General features: G+C 44.9%; 1 protein-coding gene and 1 long non-coding RNA gene across 16 annotated transcripts in view; both read right to left on the bottom strand.

Annotated features, from left to right (window-relative positions):
- Positions 1-20: 20 nt before the first annotated feature.
- Positions 21-19,684, bottom strand: LOC140698646 (uncharacterized). The gene is made up of 4 exons (XR_012076429.1): positions 19,365-19,684; positions 17,194-17,337; positions 16,039-16,199; positions 21-1,045 (listed from the first exon to the last, which is right to left on the bottom strand). It is a non-coding gene; the product is annotated as an uncharacterized lncRNA (long non-coding RNA).
- A 2,186-nt stretch (positions 19,685-21,870) lies between these two features.
- SMCO4 (single-pass membrane protein with coiled-coil domains 4) overlaps positions 21,871-25,233 on the bottom strand; it is a 53,513-nt gene continuing 50,150 nt past the window's right edge. For 6 of the 15 annotated variants that reach the window (XM_031675380.2, XM_072968998.1, XM_072969004.1 and 3 more), the window contains one exon: positions 21,871-22,356. In XM_031675380.2, the coding sequence (XP_031531240.1) occupies positions 22,093-22,272 (180 nt within the window). In that variant the 5' untranslated portion in view covers positions 22,273-22,356 and the 3' untranslated portion in view covers positions 21,871-22,092. Of the gene's footprint in view, positions 22,371-23,516; positions 23,538-23,927; positions 24,107-25,233 lie in introns of those variants that run through there. The other 9 variants (XM_072969007.1, XM_072969002.1, XM_072969005.1 and 6 more) reach the window with 5 other exon arrangements.

Here is a 25,233-nt window from a genome sequence, read left to right as displayed (position 1 = left end):
ATGAGGGAAGGGGACTCACTGTTCCAGCTCTACACGGATCAAGGGCAGCTCTGATGTACTAGGTTTGAAAACCCAGGGATTTTTAAAAATGAAAAATATGAAGTACTTTAAGCTATGTAGTATCCTAAAATTTCTTTTAGAAGAAAAAAAGACAAAGCTTTACAGTTTCTGCAGTCATCTTTGTAATGGCTCTCTGTTTTAACACAAATGACACGGTGTGTGCTGTTCACACACTTAAAACATGTGCCAAAGATTAATGCTCTCCTGTTAGTACTGATTCCTTCCTGGACAGAAACAAGATAAAGAAAATACGAAGCATTACTGTCGTTACCTCCTCCTCTGTAACACCTCTGTTCTAAACACAATAAAGGAAGGAGAAGTTCTTTGGACTGAAAACATAAATGCCAAGCCTGTACAGAGCAGTGATAGCAGGGTGGTCCGCAATACAATTCAAATACAAATATAAAAGCATGATAATCCATTTTTCTTTCTTTAAAAATGGCTTTTATATAAAGATCATGAAAAATCCCTACGCCGTTACTCCAGGTAAGTCCTACAGCTTTTTCAGTTTTCTTTTTCTCTTTGAAGACACTGAACCTCAGCATACAGAGCGATGAGTCAGGACGTCTAGGCGACAAGCGTCATTGCCCGCGAAGAGGCGGAGCCTGGCTCTCGTCAGGTGACACAGCCACCTGGATCTGTAGAGCTCTTGATATTTGCAGAAACCGTTCATGAGCGTTAGTCATTTCAGCCCAAAACAAGCCTCTGAATTCACCAAGGCTAGGATCCTTGTTCCTGGGGTTCAAGCTGTTAAGAACTTACTAGAATCATGGTGAGCAGGAGAGTCAGAAATGCCTGGCTTCTGATTCCTGGCTCCAGCTTTTATCACATCCCAGCATCGCCTCTCGTAAGCAAGCAGGTGGTGAACAGTGCTGCTTCCACAGAAGCTGTGTCTCAGGACAAATCCCTCGGTGTACCCCAAAATTCTCCCGTGAGGAAAATAATCAAGGTTACCATATTTTGAAATTATGTAGTAATTTCTAGCCTAGACACAAAGAAAGTAAAATATTTTTCAGTGTTACCTTTAGAACATGAGAATAAAAAGTATGTTTAGGAAAAGGGCAATTTATAAACAAATTCTAAAACTACCGTATCCCCAGTGCAAATGCAAATAATGCAAACATTTAAACATATGTATCTTTATAATCCCCTCAGTCTGAATGCCGCTGCATGCTCTTCAGGGTTAAGACATGACTGAACATCGCATGCTGAAACAAAGATCTAGGCTACAATGATTTTAGAACGTAGCAGAGTCAAGAGAGCGTGAACTTGGAGGATGTCCAGGAATAACAGTGCGTTTGCCCCTTGAGATTCTTATGTCAAGTCCACGAGCAAACTTCTTTACAATCACTAGTTCAGCCTTCCTCTTAATACCAGCTTTCTTAAAACAGTGGTTTTTCAATATTTTTTGCTTGACAGCAGGATTCCGTGTTCAAAAGGAATCATATACTGAAGCCCAACATAGTCAAGATAAAAAGCAAGCAGCTCCGGTTGAACGTTGAAAGGAGAGAAGTGAGGCCTACCTGCTGCTCTGCGCTCGCCTCCCCTCTCGTCCCTTCCCCAGACCCAGGGGGCCGTGGAGCAGCTGCCCCAGGTAGGGGTGTGGGAGGCAGGTTTGCTGTTACTACCTTAGCACAGAATCCCTGTTCCTACAGAACCACGTCATGGAGAGTGGTTGTAACCTCGTCCGTGCTGCAGAAGCCAGTGGAGCCCAAGCCTGAGCTAAAACAAGAAGGAGTAGATGGAGGGTCGCAGGGGAAAGAGCAATCAGGCCGCCGAACAGTGGAGTCAGCTCAGAGAGGAGGTGGGGCTTGAGTTTACTTTGTCTCGTAATGGCCTGAGTATATACTTTTACTTCTTAATTATCCAGGAGCATATTAACTGGTTTGAGAATCAAGCAAATTGGAGGGAGGGAGAGCTGCCGGAAAATCAGATAACCCCTAAATTTTCAGTTAAAACAATAGAAAACTCTTGGTTACTGTCTGCATAGTGGCTCTGGCTGGGGGCGCTTGGAGTGCCCCCCCAGGACCACGATCCTGAGACAGCGCCTCCCTGTCCCTCCGGGAGAGCTGGCAGCTCAGCAGCTCCGGCTGCCCCCGCAGGCCTGGCGCGGGTGAGCTCACCTAGGTCCTGGCTACCCCCCAGCTCTGGTTGTCCTGACCCAAGCAAGCAGTAGTGGTAGTGGTGTGGGGCCAGCCGCTCCCCACCTCGTCAGCCCAGCTAACACGCGCGTCCTCTGCATCCAAGCACCTCCAGCCCCTCCCACTGGCCTGAGAGCCCCTAGGAAAGAGGCGTGTTCTTGGGCTTCATTCCCTCCCCTGTGCACCTAGCGCAGGTCCTGGACATGGGAGGTATTTGAGAAGTAGCGATTAACAGGTGGATTGAATCCAGACATGGGGGATGCTTTTAGCAAAGGCAAAACGTAGAGGGAGTTGGAGGCAGTTTAGGTACAAGACAAACTACTAGCCGCATCAGACTGTCCGCTGCAGGAAAGTGCACAAGACTGAATTTGTCTGAATGCTGGTGGGTGTGGGGGAGATTTTCACTCATACTTGACCTCACAGAGGACCATCTGAGCATCTATACACTCCCTTTATATGTTGTAACTAATGTCTAACAGGAATTAATATAGAACATTAGCCATGGTGCATAACAGAGCAAATGAGAGCATCAGAATCCCCCAGGATGCGAGCAATGCAGCAAGAAGTGTCAGAGGGGCTTGGGCCTCAAGCATTTATGCCCAACTAGCAGCTGAAACTCTGTCCTACCCTTCCAGCCCCATAGCTTAGAGCATCACCAAGAGCTAAATGCTGAGGGATAAAGCATTCAAGTGGACGAAAGTCTCTTTCCTCCTTCAGTGCGGATGCTCCGTGGCCCAAGGGTGATAATGAATGGACTACGGGCCTCCTGAGTCCTCGCTGAGGGAAAAGCTTGGGGAAAAGTTTTCATGACCTCTGGGGACTCCCAGGGCAGGCGTGAGGCAAAAACATTGGGATAAGTCACAGAAACCAACTGGGCTGTGTTCTGGGACTGCTCATCCCCATCCTCCAACAAGGGTCAAGACGGGTCCCAGTGGCTCATACAGCTCAATACCAAAAACCAGCCCAATCAGAAAATGGGTAGAAGACCTTAGTAGACATTTCTCCACTGAAGACATACAGATGGCCAACAGCCACATGAAAAGATGCTCAACACTGCTAATTATTAGAGAAATGCAAATCAAAACCACAATAAGGTATCATCACCTCACACTGGTCAGAATGGCCATCATTTAAAAGTCTCCAAATAACAAATGTGGGAGAGGGTGTGGAGAAAAGGGAACCCTCCTACACTGTTGGTGGGAATATAAATTGTACAGCCACTATGGAGAACAGTATGGAGGTTCTTTAAGAAACTAAAAATAGACTTACCATATGATCCAGCTGTCCCACTCCTGGGCATATATCTGGAGAAAACTATACTCGAAAAGACACATGCACCCCAATGTTCATGGCAGGACTATTTACAGTAGCCAAGACGTGGAAGCAACCTAAGTGCCCACAGACAGATGAATGGATTAAAGAAGGTATGGTGTATCTATACACCATACACACACACACACACACACACACACACACACACACGCACACAGTGGAACACTACTCAGCCATAAAAGAGAATGAAATAATAACATTTGCAGCAACATGGATGGACCTAGAGATTATCATACTAAGTAAAATAAGTCAGACAGAGAAAGACAAATGTATCACTTATATGTGGAATCAAAAAAAAAAGATAGAAATGAACTTATTTAAAAAAACAGAAATAGATTCACAGACAGAAAACAAAACTTGCGGTTACCAAAGGGGAAAGGTGAGGAGGGATAAATTAGGAGTTTGGAATTAACAGATACACACTACTATGTATAAAATAGATAAACAGGGACCTACCGTATAGCACAGGGAACTATATTCATTATCTTGTAATAACATATAATGGAAAAGAATCTGAAAAAGAGTGTGTGTATATATATTCACACACACACACACACACCAGAATCACTGACATATGCCCGAAACTAACACAGCATTATAAATCAACTATACTTCAATAAATGAAAATTTTTACACCTCAGAAAAAAGAAAAAGAGGAGTCACAGTCTTGTAACAAGAAGAAACATGAGTCCAAGTCAGGTTATGGTGACCAACAATCTCATCACGCAGCAGAACTGCCAGGTCATCTAAAACAGCAAGGCTTCAAACAGCAAAGTCTTCATCAGGACCAAGCATAGGACAACTAAAGAGATGCTCAGAGCCACCTAGCCAGCCCCGTGACCAGACTACATATTCTTCCCAACACAGTAGGACAGGTTAGATGTTGGAGGCGAAGGATTCTCCATGCTTTGACCCTATGACCTTAGCGAAGCTTCCATTTCCTCATCTGTAGAAGAGGCACAACAGCGCGATGTCAGAGACCTGCTGTGCAGCTAAAGAAGGCAGTGCACGTGAGGCGGTTATCAGAGCCCGGGCAGGGAGTACTCAGCAAGTGCTGGCGGTGAGCGCTTGCCCTCCTTGCCCTCTGAGGCATCAGGCCTGACCTCAGAAGATGAAACACATCCTCAAAGAATATGACTATCATTTACTGAGAACCATTCGCCAGCCGCTGTAGTATAAACTCACTTAATCATTAAGTTTTATTAATAATTTACACACCATAAAATTCACCTATTTTAAAAATTCAATGATTTTTACTAAATTCACAAAGTTATGCAACCATTGCCACAACCCAATTTTAGAACATTTCCATCACCCCCAGGAGATCCCCAGTGCCCTTGTGCCATCACCCACCGTTCCCATGTCCAACCGCAGGCAGCCTCTAAGTGCTTCCTGTCCTTGTGATTCACCTGGACATTTCATATAAATGGGTTCACACACCATGTGGGCTTCTGCATCTGGCTCGTTTTTATGGTTCATACTGCAGCATGCATTGATATTTTGTCCTTTTTGTTGTTGCTGAATAGTGTTCTGTTGTATCAATAAACCAGTTTCTTTATCCATTTCACCAGCTGATGGACATGTGAGTTGCTTCCAGTTTGGGGCTATTAGAAGTAGAGCTATTATGAACATTTACATACAATTCTGTGTGTGGACATGTTTTTGTTTCTATTGAGTAGATTCCCACGAGTAGAACTTCCGAGTCACATGGTAAATTTATGTTTTAAAAAAAACTGTCAGACTGTTTTCTAAGTAGCTATGTCATTTCACATTCCTACCAGCTATAAGGGTTCCGGTTCCTGCATATCCTCTCCCATGCTTGTTACCGTCTGTCCTTTTGATTATAGCCCTTTCAGTGTGTGTGAAGTGCTATTTCCTTCTGGTTTTAATTGCATTTCCCTAATGACTAATCATGTTGAGCATCTTTTTGTGTGCTTATTGCGCATTCAGAGATCTTTTCTGGTGAAAGGTCTATTCAGATCTTTTGCCTATTCTATAATTATTTCTCTTCTTACTGAGTTATAAGAATTCTTCACATATTTTGGATATAGGTCCTTTATCAGATATATGATTTGCATATATTCTCTCCCAGTCTGTGGCTTCTCTTTTCATTTTCTTAATGGTGCCTCTTGAAGCATGTAAGTTTTTAATTTTGAGGTACTACAATTCATCGTTTTTTTCTTTTATGGATTGTACTTTTGGCATATCTAAGAAACATGTGCCCAACTCAACATCACAAATATTTTCTCCTACATTTTCTTCTGGAAGTTTTATAGTTTCAGGTTTTACATCAGGTTTATGATCCATTTTCAGTTAACATTTTTGCATAGTGTAGGGGTCTAGATTCGTCTTTTTATATGTGAATATCCCATTGTCCCAGCATCCATTTGTTGAAAATACTATGCTTTACCCTACTGAATTGTCTCGGTACTTCTGTTGAAGAATCAATTGACCACAGATATAAGAGTTTACTTCTAAATTCTTGGTTCTCTTCCATTGATCTGTATATTTAGCCTTATGCCAGTACCACACAGTCTTAATTACTGTAGCTCTGTAATAGTTTTGATACTGGGAAGTGTAAATCCTCCAGCTTAGTAAGATTGTTTTCACTCTTTTCAGGCTCTCTGTACTTCCAGGTAAATTTTAGGATTAACTTGTCAGCTTTTCAATTTTTGCCCCTCACCAAAAACAGCCTGCTGGGATTTTTGATAGAGAATTCAAATTGTAATTCTCTCCAAACTGACCCAAATTGAATCTCAATTCGTGGAGATTTACCATCTTAATAATGGAGTCTTCCAGTCAAACAGTGAACATAAAATCTCTCTCCATTCATCTGGATCTTCCTTAATTTCTCTTAGAAATGCTGTACAGTTTTCAATATCTAAGTCTTGAAGTTCTTTTGTTAAATTTATCCCTAAGTATTTTATTCTATTTGGTGTTCTTATAAATGAAATTGTTTTAACTTTGTTATCTTAAAATTCACTGCTATTATATAGAAATAGAATTGATTTCTGTGCACTGGTCTTGTCATCTGTGACCTTGCTGAGTTTATTGTAGGAGTGTGTGTTCCTCAAAATTTTCTACATAAGGATCATGTCATCTTTAAGTAAAGACAGCTTTTACTTCTTCCTTTCCATTCTGGGTACGTTTTTTTTCCCCTCTGACCTGATTGCACTAGCTAGAAATTTCAGTACAATGTCAACTGGAAGTAGTGACAGCAACATGTTTGGTTTCTTCTTGATCTTATAGAAGAGGCTTCAGTCTTTCACCATTAAGCACGATGTTAACTTTTTTTTTTTTGTAGATTGTTTTTTAATCAGGTTAAGGAAGTTCCCGTCTATTGCTAGCGTGTGAGAACCTTTATGACTGGGTGTTAGATTTTGTCAAATGCCTTGTTTGCATCTATTGCGATGATCATGTGGTTTCTGTCCTTTAACATAGTGTATTATACAAATTTATTTTTAGGATAAACAATCTTGCATTCTTGGGAAAAATCCTACTCCATTGTGATGCATAATCCTTTTTATATGTTGCTGGATTCAGTTTGCTAATGTTTTGTTGAGGATTTTTGTGTCAATCCTCATGAGTAATAGTAGTTTGTAGTTTTCTTGTCATGTCTTTGTCTGACTTTGGTATCAGAGCAACTCCTGCCTCATAGAATAAACTGGCAAGTTTCTCCTACTTCTCTATTTTCTGGAAGAATTTATAAAGGACTAACATTTTTTCTTCAAATGGCTGGTGGAGTTAGCCAGTGAAGCTGTCTGGGCCTGGACTTCTCTTTGTGGGAAAATTTTAACTATTAATTCAATGTCTTTCCTTGGTATAGATCCATTCAAGTTTTCTATTTCTTTTTGAGTCAGTTTCAGTGATTGGTGACTTTTACATTCAATTTAATCTTTATAATAATCCCTCAAAGTAGTCTCAATTTATTTTGAGACTTAAAAGACTGAGTGATTAATCTCAAGGTCAGAAATCTGGACAACGGCCAGTCAGTGGGACCGCAAAGTCCACAATACTTCCATCGGGCCTTGCTCCGTCTAAACAGACATAGGGCTTACGGTGACCCCCACCCCCCAGGGTCACCAGTGAAAATAACCCTTTTTGTGAATGACCTAGTCCATCCAAGCTTGGGAGTTTTTTTAATCAAAGGCTTGTGACTCCTGGAGTGTGAGCTGCTGGCAGCAGGGACGCTGCCCACAGACCAGTGTTCTCCTTCCTTATTCAAAACCCCGTCAAGAATGCTGCTTTCAAAGCGCCCACCTCCACCCGCCCAGCATGATGCTCATAGATAAACCCTATCGAGAAGGCACCCAGTGAAGGAGGCTGCACTTAACAGTTTAAACGGACACACTTTCCTCCCTTGCCTGCTAAGGAGGGGCAAAACAAAATACGCCCAAGGATATACAGTTAGAATGAACCACACTTGCTTTGACATGACAGTTGACAACTGATAATCAAGATCTCTGCTAGATTAAGAAAAGCCTGATGGGTGACTTCCTAAATGTTGTTTACTCACACAGAAATGATAATGGTTGAATAGGCAGAACCCATAAGCGATAAAAATTTGTTTGGTTCTTTGTGCTTCATACAAAATAATGGTCTAGGCTTCTCACTTATCTGGTCAACATGTCTTTTATCAGGTATGGTGAACTGCCCAAAAGATTATTATATAAGATGAAGCCAAAGGTCCCATACTAAGCAGATGTTCTGTTGTATTTGAGATGTGCACAATAGATCTCTATCAGAAAATTGTATACATTAAAGTGACAGAAAAGAACGGAGCTAACAATCTGCCCATTTTGGTATGATTTCATTTTTGTTTGTTTGTTTCTGAAAGCAAGAACATTATAGCTTTGAAATTCCTCGTTTTTATCAGATTGAGGAAAATCTTCCAAAAGTCGGTACTGTTTGAGCTCAAACCATTTCCAACCCCAAACATATCTCTTGGCTGAGATCAATTATTTGATGAGTCATTCCCAAATGACGTTGATGGATAAAATTATGAGTAATCAAACTAAAATAGCTCTTTGGTGTCAAACATAACATTTGCTACATACAAAGTTTAGCTTATAACCAAACGTTTTTCTATTAACAAGAGTCATATCCAAGAATTTGGGGAGAATAAATAAATATATAAATATACATACACGCAGGTGTATATATGTTCATATACACATATGCATATGTATGCAATGTAGACACATAGATACATATACATACACATGAAGCTCTGAAATCAATAAAATAATAACAAATAGGGAGGAAACTTTTGGAGGTCATGGATATGTCAACAGCATAGATGGTTTCACAAATGTATACTTATCTCCAAATTCATCAAGTTGTAAAAATTAAATATGTACAGCTTGTCATACATCAGTCATATCTCAATGACAGTGGTTTAAAAAAACAAACATGAGTCAAGAACCATCTCAGAGCTTAGAAAACAAAAACTTAGTTTAGTCACTATTTTGAATATTAAGAATATGAGTACTTGGATTTAATGGCCAAACAGCTTCATTTTGGAGAAAATGCATTTATGTCACTGAAGACACTAGGCTAGACGTAAGAGGCACTCCAAATTTGGGGTCTGCTGTTTAAACCACCCAGTTTGTAGTACTGTGTTACAGGAGCCCAGGCTTGGAGCCGAAAAAGCTGACAACCTTGAAAGGGCAACGGGCGTGAACAAAAAAGCTGCCAGAGAGCCTGCTCTCTCCAGATAAAAGACAAGGCAGCAGAGCAAGACAGGAAACTTTTAGACAGCGACCCCTCTAATTCAGTCAATGCCACAGAACCAAACACACCCCACCACACCAGCAAAAGTAGAGAGCCCAGATTTCCACTGTCATCCCAAATGCCCCGCCCAATGGTGTCAGAGAAGGCTAAGTAGGGCAGCGGAACAGCAGGACTGTCATCCCCACCAGCAGGTGAGGAGGCATGGCCTCAGTGATCCCAGCGGACACTGTGTGGGGAGCCCCCACCAGGCAGTGGGGCAGCCTCACCCTTCTCCACTAGGGGGTGTCAGTGGGGGTCTAGGGGAGAATCAGAATATTCACCAGGGCTCCAGATCCGTGGTAAGGTGGACACCCTCCCACCCTCACAGTGAGGCTGGAGTCCACGCAGGAAGCAGTAATGAGGCACCCCTGCTCCTCCCAGCCAGAGTGGTACCTAAAAGACTACGAGGAGCCAGAACTCCCACCCCACCCAGCAGCAGTGAGAAGCCCTTCTCCCCTCTCAGGTGTCAACGGACACTGAATCAAGAACCTGGGCTTCCAGTACCACCTGACGGGAGTGACACTGCACCCCATCTCTCTGCTCTAACACCGTCAGAATAAGACCCAGAGTCTCATAATATCATGCCCCCGATATCCAGGTTTCATCAAAACTCACTCACCACACCAAGAACCAGGAAGATTTCAACCTGAATGAGAAAAACCAATCAGTGGAGGACAACCCTGAGATAACACAGATGTTAGAATGAGCTGACAAAGATTTAAAGCAGCCATCATGAAATGACTCAGCAAGCAGCAACTGAAAAAAGCGGAAGTATAAAAAATCTCAGCAAAGAAAGAAAAGACGTAAAGTAAAATCAAATGGAAACCTTAGAACTAAAAACTACAATATCCAATTAAAACTCAGTGGAGGGGCTCAGCAGAATGGAGGAGGTGGACGGAGCAATCAGTGACCACTAGGAATGGCCCAGTCTGAACAACAGACAGAAAACGGTAAAAAGTAAAATCAACAGAATCTCAGGAACATGCAAAACTGTAACAAGGGACTTAACAATTATGTCATCAGAGTCTTGGAAAGGAGAGAAGAGCAGGGGCAGGGCTGGAAAAGTACCCAAAGAAGTAATGCCTGAAAACTTCCCAAGAGGCTGAGCAAACCCCTAACAGGGTAAACCCAAGGAAACCTACACTGGGACATGCAGGTACCCCTGCTTTTCAAAAGTTTGCTGTAAAACCACTTGCTTTTATAATTGACTGTACTGCAGTTAAAAAAGAAAAGAGAGAAAACCACTTTCTTTTGCTTTTAATGGAAGACCCCCATTAGTACCTGTTTTCACTAACTGAAAGAAATCTGAGGGAAAATTTTGCTTTTATGAAAAAAAGAATTGCTTCTTTGCTTTACATCATTTTGGCTCACAAAGGTTTCACAGGAATGCTCTACTGTTGGATAGTGGCAGGAGCCTGCATTATAGTCCAACTTCTGGAAACTGAAAAAACAAATCAATCTTGGAAGCAGCAAGGGAGAAGCAACAGCTTACCTATAAAGAGAAAACAATTTTAATTAAAGCAGATTTCTAATCGGAAACCACAGAGACCAGAAGTTAATGGCACACTGTTCCCAAGTGCTGAAAGAAAAGACCTGTTAACCCAGAATCTTATACACGGCGAGTCAGCCCTTCAGGAATGAAGAGAAAAGTCAAGACACTCTAAGGTGAGTGAAAACTAAGAGAATTTGTCATGCTTTATACAAAAATTAACTTTTTTTGGTAATTAAAAATTATAAAATTAATTATATAAAAATGGAGCATGGACTTAAATGTAAACTATAACATTTTTAGAACAGAAAAAGAGGAGAAAAACTTTGGGACCTAGGCTAGCTAAGAGTTCTTAGATATAAAGGAAAAAGCACAGAGCACAAAGGGAAAAATGGAAAAACTGGAAGTCATCAAAATTAAAAACTCTTGCTCTGGAAACAAACTAAATGTCCATCGACAGATGACTGGATAAAGAAGTTGTGGTATATTTATACAATGGAAAACTATTCAGCCATAAAAACGACAGCATAATGCCATTTGCAGCAACATGGATGCTCCTGGAGAATGTCATTCTAAGTGAAGTAAGCCAGAATGAGAAAGAAAAATACCATATGAGATCACTCATATGTGGAATCTTAAAAAAAAAAAAAAAGACAAATGAACTCAAATATAAAACAGAAACAGACTCATAGACATAGAGCACAAACTTGAGGTTGCTAGGGGGATGGGGGTGGGAAGGGACAGACTGGGAGTTCGAGATTGGTAGATACTGACAGGTATATATAGAATAGATAAACAAGATTATACTGTATAGCACAGGGAAATATATACAAGATCTTGTAGTAGCTCATGGTGAAAAAGAATATGAAAATGAATATATGTATGTTCCTGTATGACTGAAAAATTGTGCTGATACACCAGAAATTGACACAAAATTGTAAACTGACTATAACACAATAAAAATTTTTTAAAAATTTAAAAAAACCCCAACTCTCACTCTGCTAAAGGCCCTGTTAAGAGAATGAAAAAAGCTACAGGGAGAAAATATTTGCAAACCACAAATTTGAAAAAGGGCTAGGCATCTATAGCATATAAAAATCTACCAAAACTCCACAGCAAAAAAATAATCCAATTAGAATACAGGTAAAAGATATGAAGACACATTTCATGGAAGAGAATACAGATTGCAAATAAGCACTCAAAAAAATGTTCAACATGATTAGTCATTAGGGAAATGCAAATGAAAACCACAATAAGATGTCACTACAGAGCTATCAGAAAAGCTAAAAATTTTAAATATTGATAACTCGGAATGCTGGCAAGAACACAGAGAAACTGGATCACGTGGCTGGTAGGAAGGTAAAGTGGTATCGTGACTCTGGAAGCTGTTTGGCAGCTCCCTTATGACCTAGCAACTGCACTCCCTGGCATTTATCCCAGAGAAGTAAAGACTCATGTTCACACGCCAGCAGCTCTACACAGATGTCCACAGCAGCCTTATTCATAATAGCCCCAAACTGGAAACAACACAGACGTCCTTCAACAGGTGAACAGTTTAAAAACTGGGGATGGGGGAGCAGTATCATACCATGAAATAACCACTGAGTAATTAAAAACAAAGAAAACACCACCAATGGATTCATAGAAAACCTAGAGGACTCTCCAGAGATTTATGTTAAGTGAAAAAAGTCGATCTCAAATGGTTACACTGCGTTATACAACATTCTTGAAATGACAAAACCATAGAAGTGGAGACCCGGTTAGTGGTTGCTGTGGGACAATGAGGGAGTGAGGGCAAGAGGGAAGTGAGCGTGACTGTAAAGAGGGAACAGAGCATCTTGTTCTGCATCTTGACTGTGCCAGTGTCAATATCCTGGTAGTTCTAAGTTACTGACACACAGGTTGGAAGAAATGAACGTTGGGGGAGAACTCGGTAGAGGGCACACGGGATCACTGTGTTACCTCTTACAACGGCATTTAAATCTACAATTATCTCAAAATAAAAAGCTTTAATTTTTAAAAAGTAACTATTCTTAGCTCTCCATCTGTTCAAAAACAGGTGGTGGGCTGAATTTGGCCCACAGACTGTAGTAATTTTACAGAGCTTAATGCAAACAAGAAACACTACGTGTTCACTCACTGGCATTTTAGATGCCAAAAGTTTGTGGAAATCTAAACACAATCAGGGGTTTTAAAAATGTGCTTTCAGACGTTAGTCCTTAAAATTCCTGCAGTGGTTTTCTAGGCGGCAAGTGTCCACTCCCCAGGCTGACTTGACGGGGTTATGAGCAGCGGGTATGTAACCTCCTCTGGATTTGGAATCTTCAAAATCCTCTCTCTCTCATTGCTGTTGCTCGCACACCAGCATCATGGGCTCATCTTCTCCAGTTAAATGCCTCCCCTATTCTGCTGCATCCTGGATTTTTCACTACATCACGGACGCTGGTGTTTGTTTTCTTCATCTGTGTTGTGGGCCATGCAAATATGATTGTTCTTTGAACAGGAGTTCCGTTTGAATTGCATTGACTGGTGTTAACAATCTTAGTCTTTCCATTTACACTCTCAGTTTTGTCCGCTGTGCAGCACACACACAAAAACTTAACACCAAATTTAAAACATCCATATTCACATTCATATTAGGAAATTTTTGATCCAGTACAATAATCATTATTCAGTCGGTATGGACTTTGTTTCCTTTGCATTGCTTTGTGACCATTTTGGCCTCTTTTAAAAATTGTATTGTGAGCCTCAGCTGTCTCATTGTATTTAAGGGTGGGGCACTCTGTGTCCATGGGTGAGGCAGGGGAGCTTACCGACCCAGGGCTCTAGCCAAATAGATCATGTCCTTTACATTAGTGTCCTGACATCCTTTCTCCTGGGTCTATTAAATCACCTGGAGAAGATGCTTAACTTTTCTGTCTGAAGGTTATGACCCTCCTTTCTGCATCCTGGGGGCTAGATGTGCTTTCTCTTCATCCTGGGAATTCAGTTCTTTTTCCTTCACTGTTGTTTTATCATCAAGAGGGAGCACGTGTCTGACTTGCCATCATTAACCAGAGGTCTTTATTTAAACAATCAGAGTCTGCGCCAGCACGTGAGGAATTAAAGTGGTTGTAAGGGCTTAACATGACATCTGGGCTTGTCACCATTCTTGTCCCCCAGCCCCATGGTTACTTCAAGCACGCGGCCTCCAATTCTCACTCTGGATGTAGCTGAGATCAGCTACCGTCAGTACTGGAGGTGGTGCGGCTAGAAGGCAGGGGGTCAAGCCTAACTTGGAGGAAGAAGTATTTGGGTGTGGAATCTTCTTCAAAATACTTTTCCTCCAGCTTTTTGTATTGTTTTGTTAACACCAGCACTTGGGGCCCGTCTTCTGCGGTTGTAGGCTCTCCTAATCCCGGATACTGAATCCGAATCTATCAGGCGGTACAGGAAGACGTAGGAGACTGAACCAGCAACCCCAGTAGACCTTTCAACTCTAAGTTTCTAAAATTCAAATATATATATTTTTGTGGGATAGTCTAGAAATCTAAGCATGAAATATGCACCTTCATTGCTATGTGGAAGTGTGCTGAGTTCCATGAAGCAAATTGACACGTCTGCAACAGACCAAACGTCAGTCTGGGGGAGACACCCCTTGGGGGAGAGCTGCAGAGCGGGGCAGACGCACAGCGATGGGTGGGACCAGCTAAGTCAGCAGAGCTCCTGGGGGCTGTTCAGAAGTGGGTCGACCTCAGCTGACCACCTAGCAGGATGTCACGCCCCTGCTGAAATGGAGGGACCGTCAGGATGTGACCTAACTGGAGCAGTACATTCCCTCAAGGTCACGGCTCACCTTGGCTGTCTGCGTGGGAGGGTCAGGAACTGGGAAGAAGCGTTTGTGTTCTCTGTTCTACTTGACATTTTGCAGCGTTGGCACAGCAGCTAGGCAGGCATTTATATACGGAGCAAGGATTTAGAGCACGGGTTTTTAAGTTGTCCCAGTTTGATGGGTAAAGTGGTTTTCTATTATTATTTGAACAGAAATACCTTTGTCTATAAGGTTGTGCTTTTTTTCCTCCCATGATTAACTGGCCATTTGCATTTTTCTTTTGTGCATTATATGTTCCTTCATTTATTCAAAAATACGTATCGGTCACCTCTGTTAGTTCTCGGGGGGCCAGTGCTAACAAGACAGGCTAGTTCTTCCCATCTCACGGACCATTTGGAGGAAGCAGACAAACATTAAATAAGTAACGTAACCTCTGTAAGTGTTTCTGGAAGAAGGCATAGCCTCTGTTTTTGGACAGAATTTGATTTATATGAGTCAGATCTATTTTATGGTGTTGTTTGGGTCTTCTAAATCCTTATCTTTCATTCACTTTCTCTGTCACGGGCTGAGAATGGTGAACTAAAGTCTCCACTTACTAATATGTTTCCACCTATCATCCTTTGCAGTTCCTGTCATTTTTGTTAAGAAAAATGTGATCATTTTATACATATTCATAATTTTTAGATCTTCGTGAATTATATACTTTATCACCATGTGTCCTTTATCTTTTTTTATCCCTTTTGCTCCCATTAACAGTGAGGTTGTGAACACTGCTTCCTTTTTGTCTCCCTGACAAGGTCAGTTTTTCATGTTTACAGTTATAAGTATTTAAAGCTGTGAATGTTCCTCTCAGCATCTCTTTAATGTACTGTTATTGTCCACATGTATCACTGATACACATTTTGCCCATCCTTCTACATTCAACTGTTCTGAATCACTTCAAGGTGTATCTTTCTTATGCAGTGTACACTTGGGTTTTCCTTATAATCCAATTTTGGGTCTTTTTCTTTAAGTGCCTCTAGACCATTTACTTTTACAGACATGACAGCTATTTGGTCTTGTTCCTGTCATTATAGTTTACATTACACTTTCTATTTTCATTGAGGCTTTAAAATTACTTCCAATATATGACTTGTTTCCTTTGCTCGTGTATGTGTTCTGCTCATTTAAAAAAACTGTATACTGTCTTACCTTCAATGGTTATCTTTACTTATGAATTCTCTATTTCTTTAGCTTCTGTCTGACAGCGTATATAAACAATAACAAAATAACAGTAGGCTGTCACTTCCTCAGTCTCCCCTCCACTAAACTAGCTGATTATTTCTCTTTATTCTTTCAGTACTTACCTTCATACTATAAAGTATATTATCAACTTTAATTTTTGCTCCTAATATAAAACAGAAAGAAGTCTGAATACTTAAGCCACCTCTTACCTTCTCCTCTTACTTCCAACTTCTTTCTGGTGCAGCGTTTTCGTAACCTAATTTCCACAGCAGGTTCTGTCTTCATCCTATAGCAAATTCTTTTGTTCTGATTTATCCATTTATCTCTTAATTGTTTGGAGTTTATCCTCTTGTAGTTTTTTCCTAAAATGCTTACGAGAAATATATTCCTTAATTTTCCCATGATTATAAACGTTGGTGTATTACACTCAGATGTAAGTGGTGGCTGGACTGGTACCTTCCCTCACTAGAGTGTACACCGCAGGGACAGGAAGGTGTGTCTCGTGCTCACGGACATACCTCCAATGCCAAGAACAGCAGCTGGCACGTAGCTGCACAGTAAGTATCGGTTAAATGAACAAGATACAAAGGAAAAAGACAAAAAAGGTCTTGGGTTGGGCTTTTTCCTCCCGAGAATTTTGTCAGCGTTGCTCTCCTGGTGCCAAAAGCTAAAGAAGAGAAGTTTGAGGCCTCTCTGATTTCTACCTCAATACAGTTTCCTCTTGGTTTTCAGCAATGCGACCTGGAAGTGCCCGATTGTGGTTTTCTTTGCTTGAAATTGTTGTACATCTTGAATCTGTGGGTTTATCTTTTTCATCAAATTTGATCATTTTAAGCTAATTTTTATTTCTGTCCCATGTGGGCTCTTAAAAAGTGTTTATTCTCTGTTGTGTGAAAAGATCTATATGTATCTACTGGATCAAGTTTAATTTTAGGATTCAAATCTACATCTTTGCCCTTTTCAGGTTTTGATCTACCCGCTTCTGAAAGGTATATCTTTTTTAAAAAATTATAGTCAGTTTACAATGTTGTGTTAGTTTCCGGTGTACAGGATAGTGATTCAGTACATATATATATATATATATGTACATATTCCTTTTCATGTTTTCATTATAGGCTATTACAAGGTAAGAAAGGTATATCTTAAAATCTCCAACTGAACCTGTTGATCTCTTTCTAGTCTGTGGATAGTCACTTGCTTTATATATTTTGATGCTATATTGTTAGCAACATAGATATCCAAGATCATATCATCATTTGTTACTATGTTACTAGAATTTGTCATCCTTTGCCCCTAAAGGCATGTTCATCTTATAATTGTTTTGCTACTATTAAATTTGTTGGAATAGGTTTTGTTCAATCTACCTGACATATCTTTTTCCATCTTTTACATTTTCAATCTTCAGTACACTTCTGCTTTAAGTACATCCTTTGTAGATATTGCTACATCTTTTGAAACGCAACCTGGGAGGATTGTGTAAGCAGGGAATTTCAGTGGCTCTGGAGAACCTGGGGTGGATGAAACAGACAGGGAGACTTTCAGTGAGCCAGCAGTGCAGTTAGAAGTAGAACTATCTCAAGGTGGAGGGGCTTGCAAGAGGAGTTCATAATGGGCTTCCTCAATTTATTTGAATTCAAACGAGTTGATGCCTTAGGAGTTGGGCTTAATCCCAAAAGGCTCACTGTGCGTTCTGAAAGCGCGGCAGTGATCCATGTGGCCAGCTGTGCCCTGCTTCAGTTGGAAAGGGAACAGTCACAGGTTGGAGAAGTGTCCTTCCTGGGAGGGTTCAAAGACAACCTTCATGTAATGATGGGAAAGTGAACAAGGGAAGGAGAGAGACCCTTAACGGTGGCATCACTGAGCTCCAAAGCTCGCTCTGGTCTACCTTCCTGAAGTTCTTACTCAACAGCTGAAGGGATTTAAAAGCTTTTTGAAAAGACTGGCTCCTTTCCACAGAACTGACAGGCAGGGAGAAACTACAGATGACCCAACTGAAATACACTGAAGTCAGAAACATTTGCCTTGTAGAGACTTATTTGTAAATTGAAGATGGTAGGAGAAAATGGAGAAGGAAATGAGAAATGGAACAGAAGGCGACAGCCTGGCTCCTACAGTACACAAAGACCCATAAGGAAAGACTGAGCCTGACAGAGTGGGTGAGGCAAAACACACGTGCACAACTGCTCCTCCTTGACCTCTGAAGCACAGGAGCAGAGGATGGGCATGCCCTTACCCAGTTCCAGTACAGAAGGATCAGGAGGGAGCTACTCAGACATTTTCTTGATCCAAAGATTTTGTATCTCATTTTTTATGCTTAAGCAAGTCTGTGGCAAATATTATAGAGAAAACAGAATCAGCTGTGTTTCCTGAAAAAATAAAATTAAAAAACTGCATTCAAAATAAGGCAGACACCTTCAGGTGACAGACCATGTGGGGCATTTTCAATACAGAGCTATAAAAACACACATACACACACATTTATGTGATGGCAGACTTCCAAAACAAAATCTAAGAGCCATAATTTCAAGAGATTTCCTTCTTTTTCTACCTCTAGCAAGTAAATAATGATATGAGATCCTTTCAGGGGGAAAAGGGAAGGACAACCATCTCTTTAATCTTCTTAAACAACCCTCAGGCAGGTCCTACCATCTTCAATTTACAAATAAGTCTGGCCGCAGGCTTCCTTCCTGTTACCCAATGAAGGACGCAGGAAGCAAAGATGGGCGTGTGCTGCTCTGCCTTTGAACCCACTGGGAAGCAATTCAAGCTGGGGGCTTTAGACCCAGCAGATACACAAACACATCTTGGTGTCATGATTTTCTTAAAACACATGAAGTGCCACCTTTCAAACCAATGATGATGTCTCTATTCCTGTTTCTAACCTGACCCTCTTTTGGAATTTGCTCTTCAAGAAATGTTAGGGCTTGAAAATGAGGACTCGGAAAGCTAAGAGCCCCAGATTGCAGAGCCCCAGCACAACTTTCTGTGAAACTCCTCATAAATCATTCAGCTTTGCCTTGAAGCCACTGAGCAACTGGGCGTAACTTGGAAGCTGGCGTCTCAAACCCTTGCCCAGTGCCCCCACATGAAGTACCATTTACCCTGAGAACTGTTCAGCTCCACCCAGCAAGTCCACCGTAAATTGGTGTCTCGTTTCTGCCAGGAGGTGGCTCACATCAAAGCTGCGTTAACTTTCAAAAGTCCATTTCCAGCCTGCTTTCACCAAGCCCGCCTGGTAACTGCCTTCCCCTAAAAATCCAGTTCAACTCCAGCAGACCTCCCTCTCAATGACAGCAGAGGAGTAAACAGTGGGTGACAATAGGAGCCAGAAGCACCTCAAGGAACTACTGTCCGGTGTGAGGTGCTGTGTCCGTCCAGCAACTGGAGCCCTGGGAGGCCGGCCCTCGTGCCTGTCCTGTGAGGTTTGAACACACTGACCAGAAGGAAGGGAGTGGCTATATACTGAGCGGTGTCCTAAGCTTTTCTATTTCCATTCATCCTCCCAACATCCTCTGCAGAGTAAAATGAACCTCACCTGAAAGATGGGAGGCCACTGCAGCTCAGGTTATGGGACCTGACTGCGGTCACTGGCTAGAAAGCGGGTGAGGAAGGATTCACATAGGTCGCTGCCTCCCAGAGCTCCCGCTTTTCTCACACTGCAGTCAAAAGCACAATACTGAGATGCTTTCATAAGAAGCCCTCGGAACAGCTATTTCTCCTCGATCACTGTAGGGGTGAGATGGAGGTGGGTGTTAGACCCTCGGTGGGCAGAGATGAATCACGGCTTGCTGATCCCAAGACGGCGTTCAGGGCTGTTCCCGGCATCAGCGCTGTGGGCGGATCAGTGCTGTTCACACACCTGGGCAGGAAAGGTTTCTTTAGGCTGGGAGGATGGAGAGGAGGAAATTAGTGTTTATTAAGAGGTAACAGATCTTAATAATGAAGAGCACGGACTCTGGAGCCAGACTGCCTGGGTTGAAAGCCCATCTCCTGTCTTGCTGCAAAATAATCCAGTGTGTGTGCGCGTGCACGAGGGTGCCAGGGTGCGGGGGCAGCAGAGGGGAGGGGAGGGGAGTGGCCATGTGAGGGGGTTTGCTGAAGCTGGGGAAAGGGTGCGGGGGTATACTGTCTTACTGTTCTATTTTTGTGTATGCTTGAAACTGCCCATAACGAAAGCATACAAATAAACAAACCTGGGCTCCTCCACTGACTAGTTGTATGACGTCAACAAGCCCCTTGGCCTGCCTCAGTTTCCTCATCTGTGAAATGGAGCTCTAACAGTGCCTGCCTCCTAGAGCTGCATGAGAAAGAAATGAGCTAATATGCGTAAAATGGCACATGCATGTACATGTTACCCGTGTTATGTGTACACGTGTGAAATCGATAAATTACACAGAGTGACGATGTCCCAGGCGCTACTTTCTCCTTCCACCGATTCCTCTCAGCAGTCCTAAGTCAGGACAGCCCCATCTTCACCTGAGGAAGTTGACTCAGAAGGGTTCCAGCGGCAACACCAGCATAAATACCCAGGCTCGCTCCAAAGCCTTGCTTTCTGCTCAAGGCCCACTTCCCTAAAAGGGCCTTGACCACTTAACACAGGCGGGAAAACTGTGGGCTTAGGTAATCCACGGCTCGGAGGCAGGCTGGGAACTGAACACGGGTCAGGCCAAGACACAGCACGTAGGACACAGGCCGGGGCCCTCCCTACTGGGGTGGACAGCCTGTCCTCACACGGGCCTCACGCAGCCACTCGTGGGGCGGGAGCGGGCAGAACTCTGCACCTCACGGCGCTGCGGTCATGGTGAGGAGCAGGGATGGCGCAGATGCCCCCCTCCTCCCTCCCGCCCTGAACGAGCCATTCTTGGGGCAGCAGCCTTCAGGCTTTCCTGGACTGACAAGCACTGAGGATCCTGAGAGAACCAAATAAGGTGGAGGAAAACAGAAACGTAAGAGGAACTGTGTGCCAGCAGCCTTCGCACTTGGTAAATGCTTCACCAGGGCCACAGGCACTAGAGAGCGCGTGAGGCAGCGTAGGGCCTCCCCTGGAGGTGCACCGAGATCCGTTGGCCCTGCAGCCCTGCCGCCAAGCTTCCGCTGGAGTCCTTCCTTCCAACAGCTGTGTGACTTCTCAGAGACTCACTCCAAGGGGCTCCAAGTCCCCAGGACACGCCTTTGCAATCAGTGAGCGAGGCCTGCAGCACTGAGATGAGATACCACTCCTCTCCCCATAAACACCGCCCCCATCAACAGCAATGACAGGGGAACAGACACCCTCAGAACAGTTTTCCTGAATCTGACTTCCCAAAAGGGGCCACTCCATCAGCCACCGGGACGGCTAACGATGCCCTCAGGACACAAAGAAGCAAGCCTTCCAGCACGCACCGTGCGCCCCAGAGACTCAGCCGGACCATCTTTGCACCCTTTTGGCAGGGACGGAACCAGGCCTGACCTGTACCCCCAGGACCAGTCTGTGCTGCTGTTCGCTGACTTGTGTTAAAAGCACTGTGGTCACATTCCAATTAGAACTCTAATTTTGCTGAAACAGACCAATTAATGCACCCTTCCTGGCCCTCTCAAAAGTCTCTCAAACTTAAAGTGATCTGGTCAAAAAGTACAATTTTACTAGAAGTGATTCACAGCAAGGAGTGAAGTGAGACGGGGAAGGCCCAGGGGACTGGAGGGGAGAGGGACACTGCCTGGCCGGGGGCCCCTCAGGCAGACAGTGCCCTCCTGCACTCCCCGCAGAGAGAGCAAGGCCACCTCCTGGCAAAACAAGATCAATGTCCAGTTTAAGGCTATTATCTCCTTTATTCAAAAAATAAATATTTCACTTTTGAGTAGACAGTTTTCAAATCACATTAAGCACAGAGAAGAAATTCAGTCCCTTTGGAAATAGTGAACACGTGTAGGAAAGAGTCATGTTCAAAACAACAGGGGTGGGGTGAGCACTGATTCCAACCGATTCGCGACCCAGAGAATCCGCCTCTCACCAGGTGAGCTACGTATCGATTGTAGGAGAGAAAAAGAAACACACACACGGCTTTGAAGTCTGAAAGGCACATGAAGTGGACCGTAAGGTTTATGGCACGCTCACTGATAAAAGGTTCCCTATTCCCTCCCAAGAAACGTGGAGAAACTTTAATCAAGTCACAGACCAGAGAAGACAGGGCGCTCCTGCTCGGAGCTCAGCGTCAGGAAAATCTGCGGATGGAAGCCACTCTGCTGCTCTCCCCTCCCGAGCCTCCTCGCCCGGGGGAGGCCCCTCACTCGGTGACGGTGGGGCGCGTGGCCACGTACACGAACACCACGATCAGGAACACGACCACGGCCAGCGTGGGCAGCACCACCGTGGTGATCTGCTGCCGGGCCTCCTGCATGGCCTGCTTCCGCTCCTTCTTGTCCTTGGACGTCTCCTTCTTGGGCTTCCCCTTGAGCTGCCGCATCTTTCCTGGGGGACGCCTGGAGGGTGCGTCTGGACAGGGCTTTGGAGGAAGGACCACGCTCCTCTGGCTAGGACACAGATGCTCCTGCAGAGAGAACTACGATCAAGAAGGAACGGAGTGAAAGGAAAAGGGAATCACAGACTTAAAGGCAAACGCTAAACCGGGAAGAGTGTCTGCAGCTTAGCAGACCAGGGGTAAGAGCAGGCGAGGCCGCAGCAGCGGTCAGCCCCTCTAAGGGGAGGGCAGTGGGGCCAAGCCGACACGCCCGGGGTTCCAGCTCCGTCAGCGCCTCAGCAGGTGCGCTGTGAACAGGTAACCGGGGTGCTAATGTAAGGCCTCTCAGCTCCACAGGCAACAGGATAGGCCCCGGGTGCCACATAAACACGATCACTTCCATGACACCAGAGGGCCGGGAAGCACTGACCACGCTGCCTCCATTCGGAGGAGAGGGGCCCATCTCTCCCATCCAAGGCTCCACCTACTTACTTCACTGTTCAAAATGCCACAGTCTCCCCAGCTAAGCTCCGGGGTTGAACCTTGTGGATTCCAGGCACCCTTGTGGCTCCCTTCCTGCCCGAGCCTGGGGCCTGATCACAGGCCAGGTCAGCCTCACTGGGCGGAAGAGAGCCCAGAGGCACTGGCTTCTCTGTCTCCCCACTGGTTTCTTTACCCATCCACCCAAACCTTCCTGAACATCTAATAGTGCCTGGCTCTGCTCCAGAACTGAGGAGGAGGTGGAAGACTCAGGTCTGCCCTCACAGAGCCCACGGTCCAGGGCTGCACGCTGGGCGGCAGGCGGAGTGGAGATCAGGTCAGACAGACCATGCAGGGAGACCGGCTGCGCCTGCGGTCCTGCCACCCACACAACCTGGATCTCGTCACTTCTGTGCCCTGTGGAGGTGCTGGGGTGGGGGAGCAGTGCTGTCAGGGGCCTGGGGAATGAATAAAAGCCCGCGGGTCACTATGCAGCAACAGCTCCATACAAGACTGAGCTTTAAGCAACAGAAACAGACTTTAAACTGAGACGTTTACTCAGAGACCTCTGGCGCCTCACAGGATTCCCTGTGAAGGAAAGAGGACCAGGCTCAGGAAGTAAGCAGGACACAGAGCTGTGCAGCCATTCCCGGAGCCCAACTCACACACACGGGCCTCGAGGAGGCCACGGGCCTCATCGTCACCTGGACGCTACTGCTGGGGCAGGGGGCACCGGGGCCACTACTCCTGCCCCTGGAAACCGGACGGACCTGCTGTCACCCCCCCCGGGACGAATTCCTCAGCACCCAGCTCTTCTGTGTCCCTGTGTGTATGTGGCGAGCCCAGCCTTCCTGTCTTTATCAGCAGCGGGAGTGTCTTCTCAGCACAGTGGAGGAGTGAGGGCAGGACACTGGGCAGGGAGATAAGACAGGCAAATGCCGTCATACTACCCTGGGGGAGGAGCGTGGAGGCAGGAGCTCCACTAACAAAGAGGCTTTTGTAACAAGACACTGCGTACCCAGTTTTGTCCCAGGGCAGAGGTGGCCTGTCCCAACCCTGATGAGGAAGATGACATTTACACCTAAGTCGATGTGTTGAGAGGCAGGATGTGGAATGTGGATTCCGAGTCGGAAAAGGTCTGTGGGAACCCCGTTGTTGGTAGACGGATCCTAATCTCTTACCACTGCTCTCGCCCCAGGTGGAGCCCAGAACCTTTTTCGGATTATCCAGTCACGCAGAGTCTCTCACGGTGCAGGAGGGCTGATAATTTGCACTGGGATGACCGGATGCCAGCCAAAAGCAAACGTTAAAGTTCCAGCGGCCCCGTTTAGGGAAATGTACAACTTCCATCAGGCTTCTCAAAACAGCCACTGTTGTCTTCCTAAGACCTGACAGGTGGAGGAACCCTGGCTTTACAAACGCTCCTTTTCACAACTTTCAGAGAACTTGCAGGCAGACTTGGCTTCAAACTCAGGACGTACCACTCATGGCTGAACGGCTTTGGGCTTCACGGGGCCTCAACCTCCGATTTCTCTCACAAAGTGAGCAACCAAGGATCGGAAAAGAAGACACCTGCCCGCCCGGCCCAGAAAGCACAGGCGGCCCTCCGCCCCCTCCCCACCTGCCCTGCGGCCTGGGCAGGGCTCGCCGAGCGGCTCAGCCTCAGCAGCGCGTGTGTTGGTCTCTGTGTGTCTCTGTGTGTGTGTCTTTGTGTGTCTGTGTGTGCATGCGTCTGTGCGTACGGAGAACGGCAGTGCCCCCCTCGCAGGACAGTGGTGAGGACGAGACAAGACTCCGGGGTACGGAGCCTGGCGCAGAGCAGGCACTCAGGCCCATTCGCGGACACTCAGGAAGCCCACCCCAACAGCCTGTGGGAGTAGTACCCCCGCTTCAGAGCTGAGGAGACCAAGGAGCAAGAGGGAAAATGCCTTGCCAGCGGTCACTGTCTGTAAATGTATCTCCCAGAGCAGTGGACTGCACCCCTTGTCCAAAGTTATGAGCCGAGGTCACTCTCTCCCTGACACAGCTTCATGAAATTGTTTAAAGAGACAAGCCATTAGCAGCACTCTGACTTGTACCCAATGGCCTATCAGGCCTGTGAAAAAAGGAGGATCCTGCCATGGCCCCTCACCTAGCCCCCCGCAGGGCCCTCCACAGAATCCCCCCTCACAGGACCCCCACTCATAGGACCCCCCGCAGGAAGGCAGCACCGGGGGCCCCGGAGTTAACAAGGGCCCCGGCCACTCTGGCTGACAGCGCGGGCCGGACCTTTGCCGCCCCTCTGGCTGTGGTCTACACCCTCCCACACAGGCACCAGCCTCCATGTTGACCAGCTCTTGACACCTGTAAGATGCACTTAAAAGAAGCCCCAGTTACCAGTGGATGGTGCAGGTCTGCTCAGGACTGAAAGGACGAAGACACTGGTCTCAAGTCTGGGTCCTTTGAGCAGCGGCCTCCCTGCTCTCCTCACCCGTGGGGTGGGCCTCA

Source organism: Vicugna pacos, chromosome 10 (assembly GCF_048564905.1).
Source record: "Vicugna pacos chromosome 10, VicPac4, whole genome shotgun sequence".
Taxonomy (NCBI): domain Eukaryota; kingdom Metazoa; phylum Chordata; class Mammalia; order Artiodactyla; family Camelidae; genus Vicugna; species Vicugna pacos.
The sequence above is the reverse complement of the archived record's forward strand: the minus strand, read 5'-3'. Positions and strand labels throughout refer to the sequence as shown.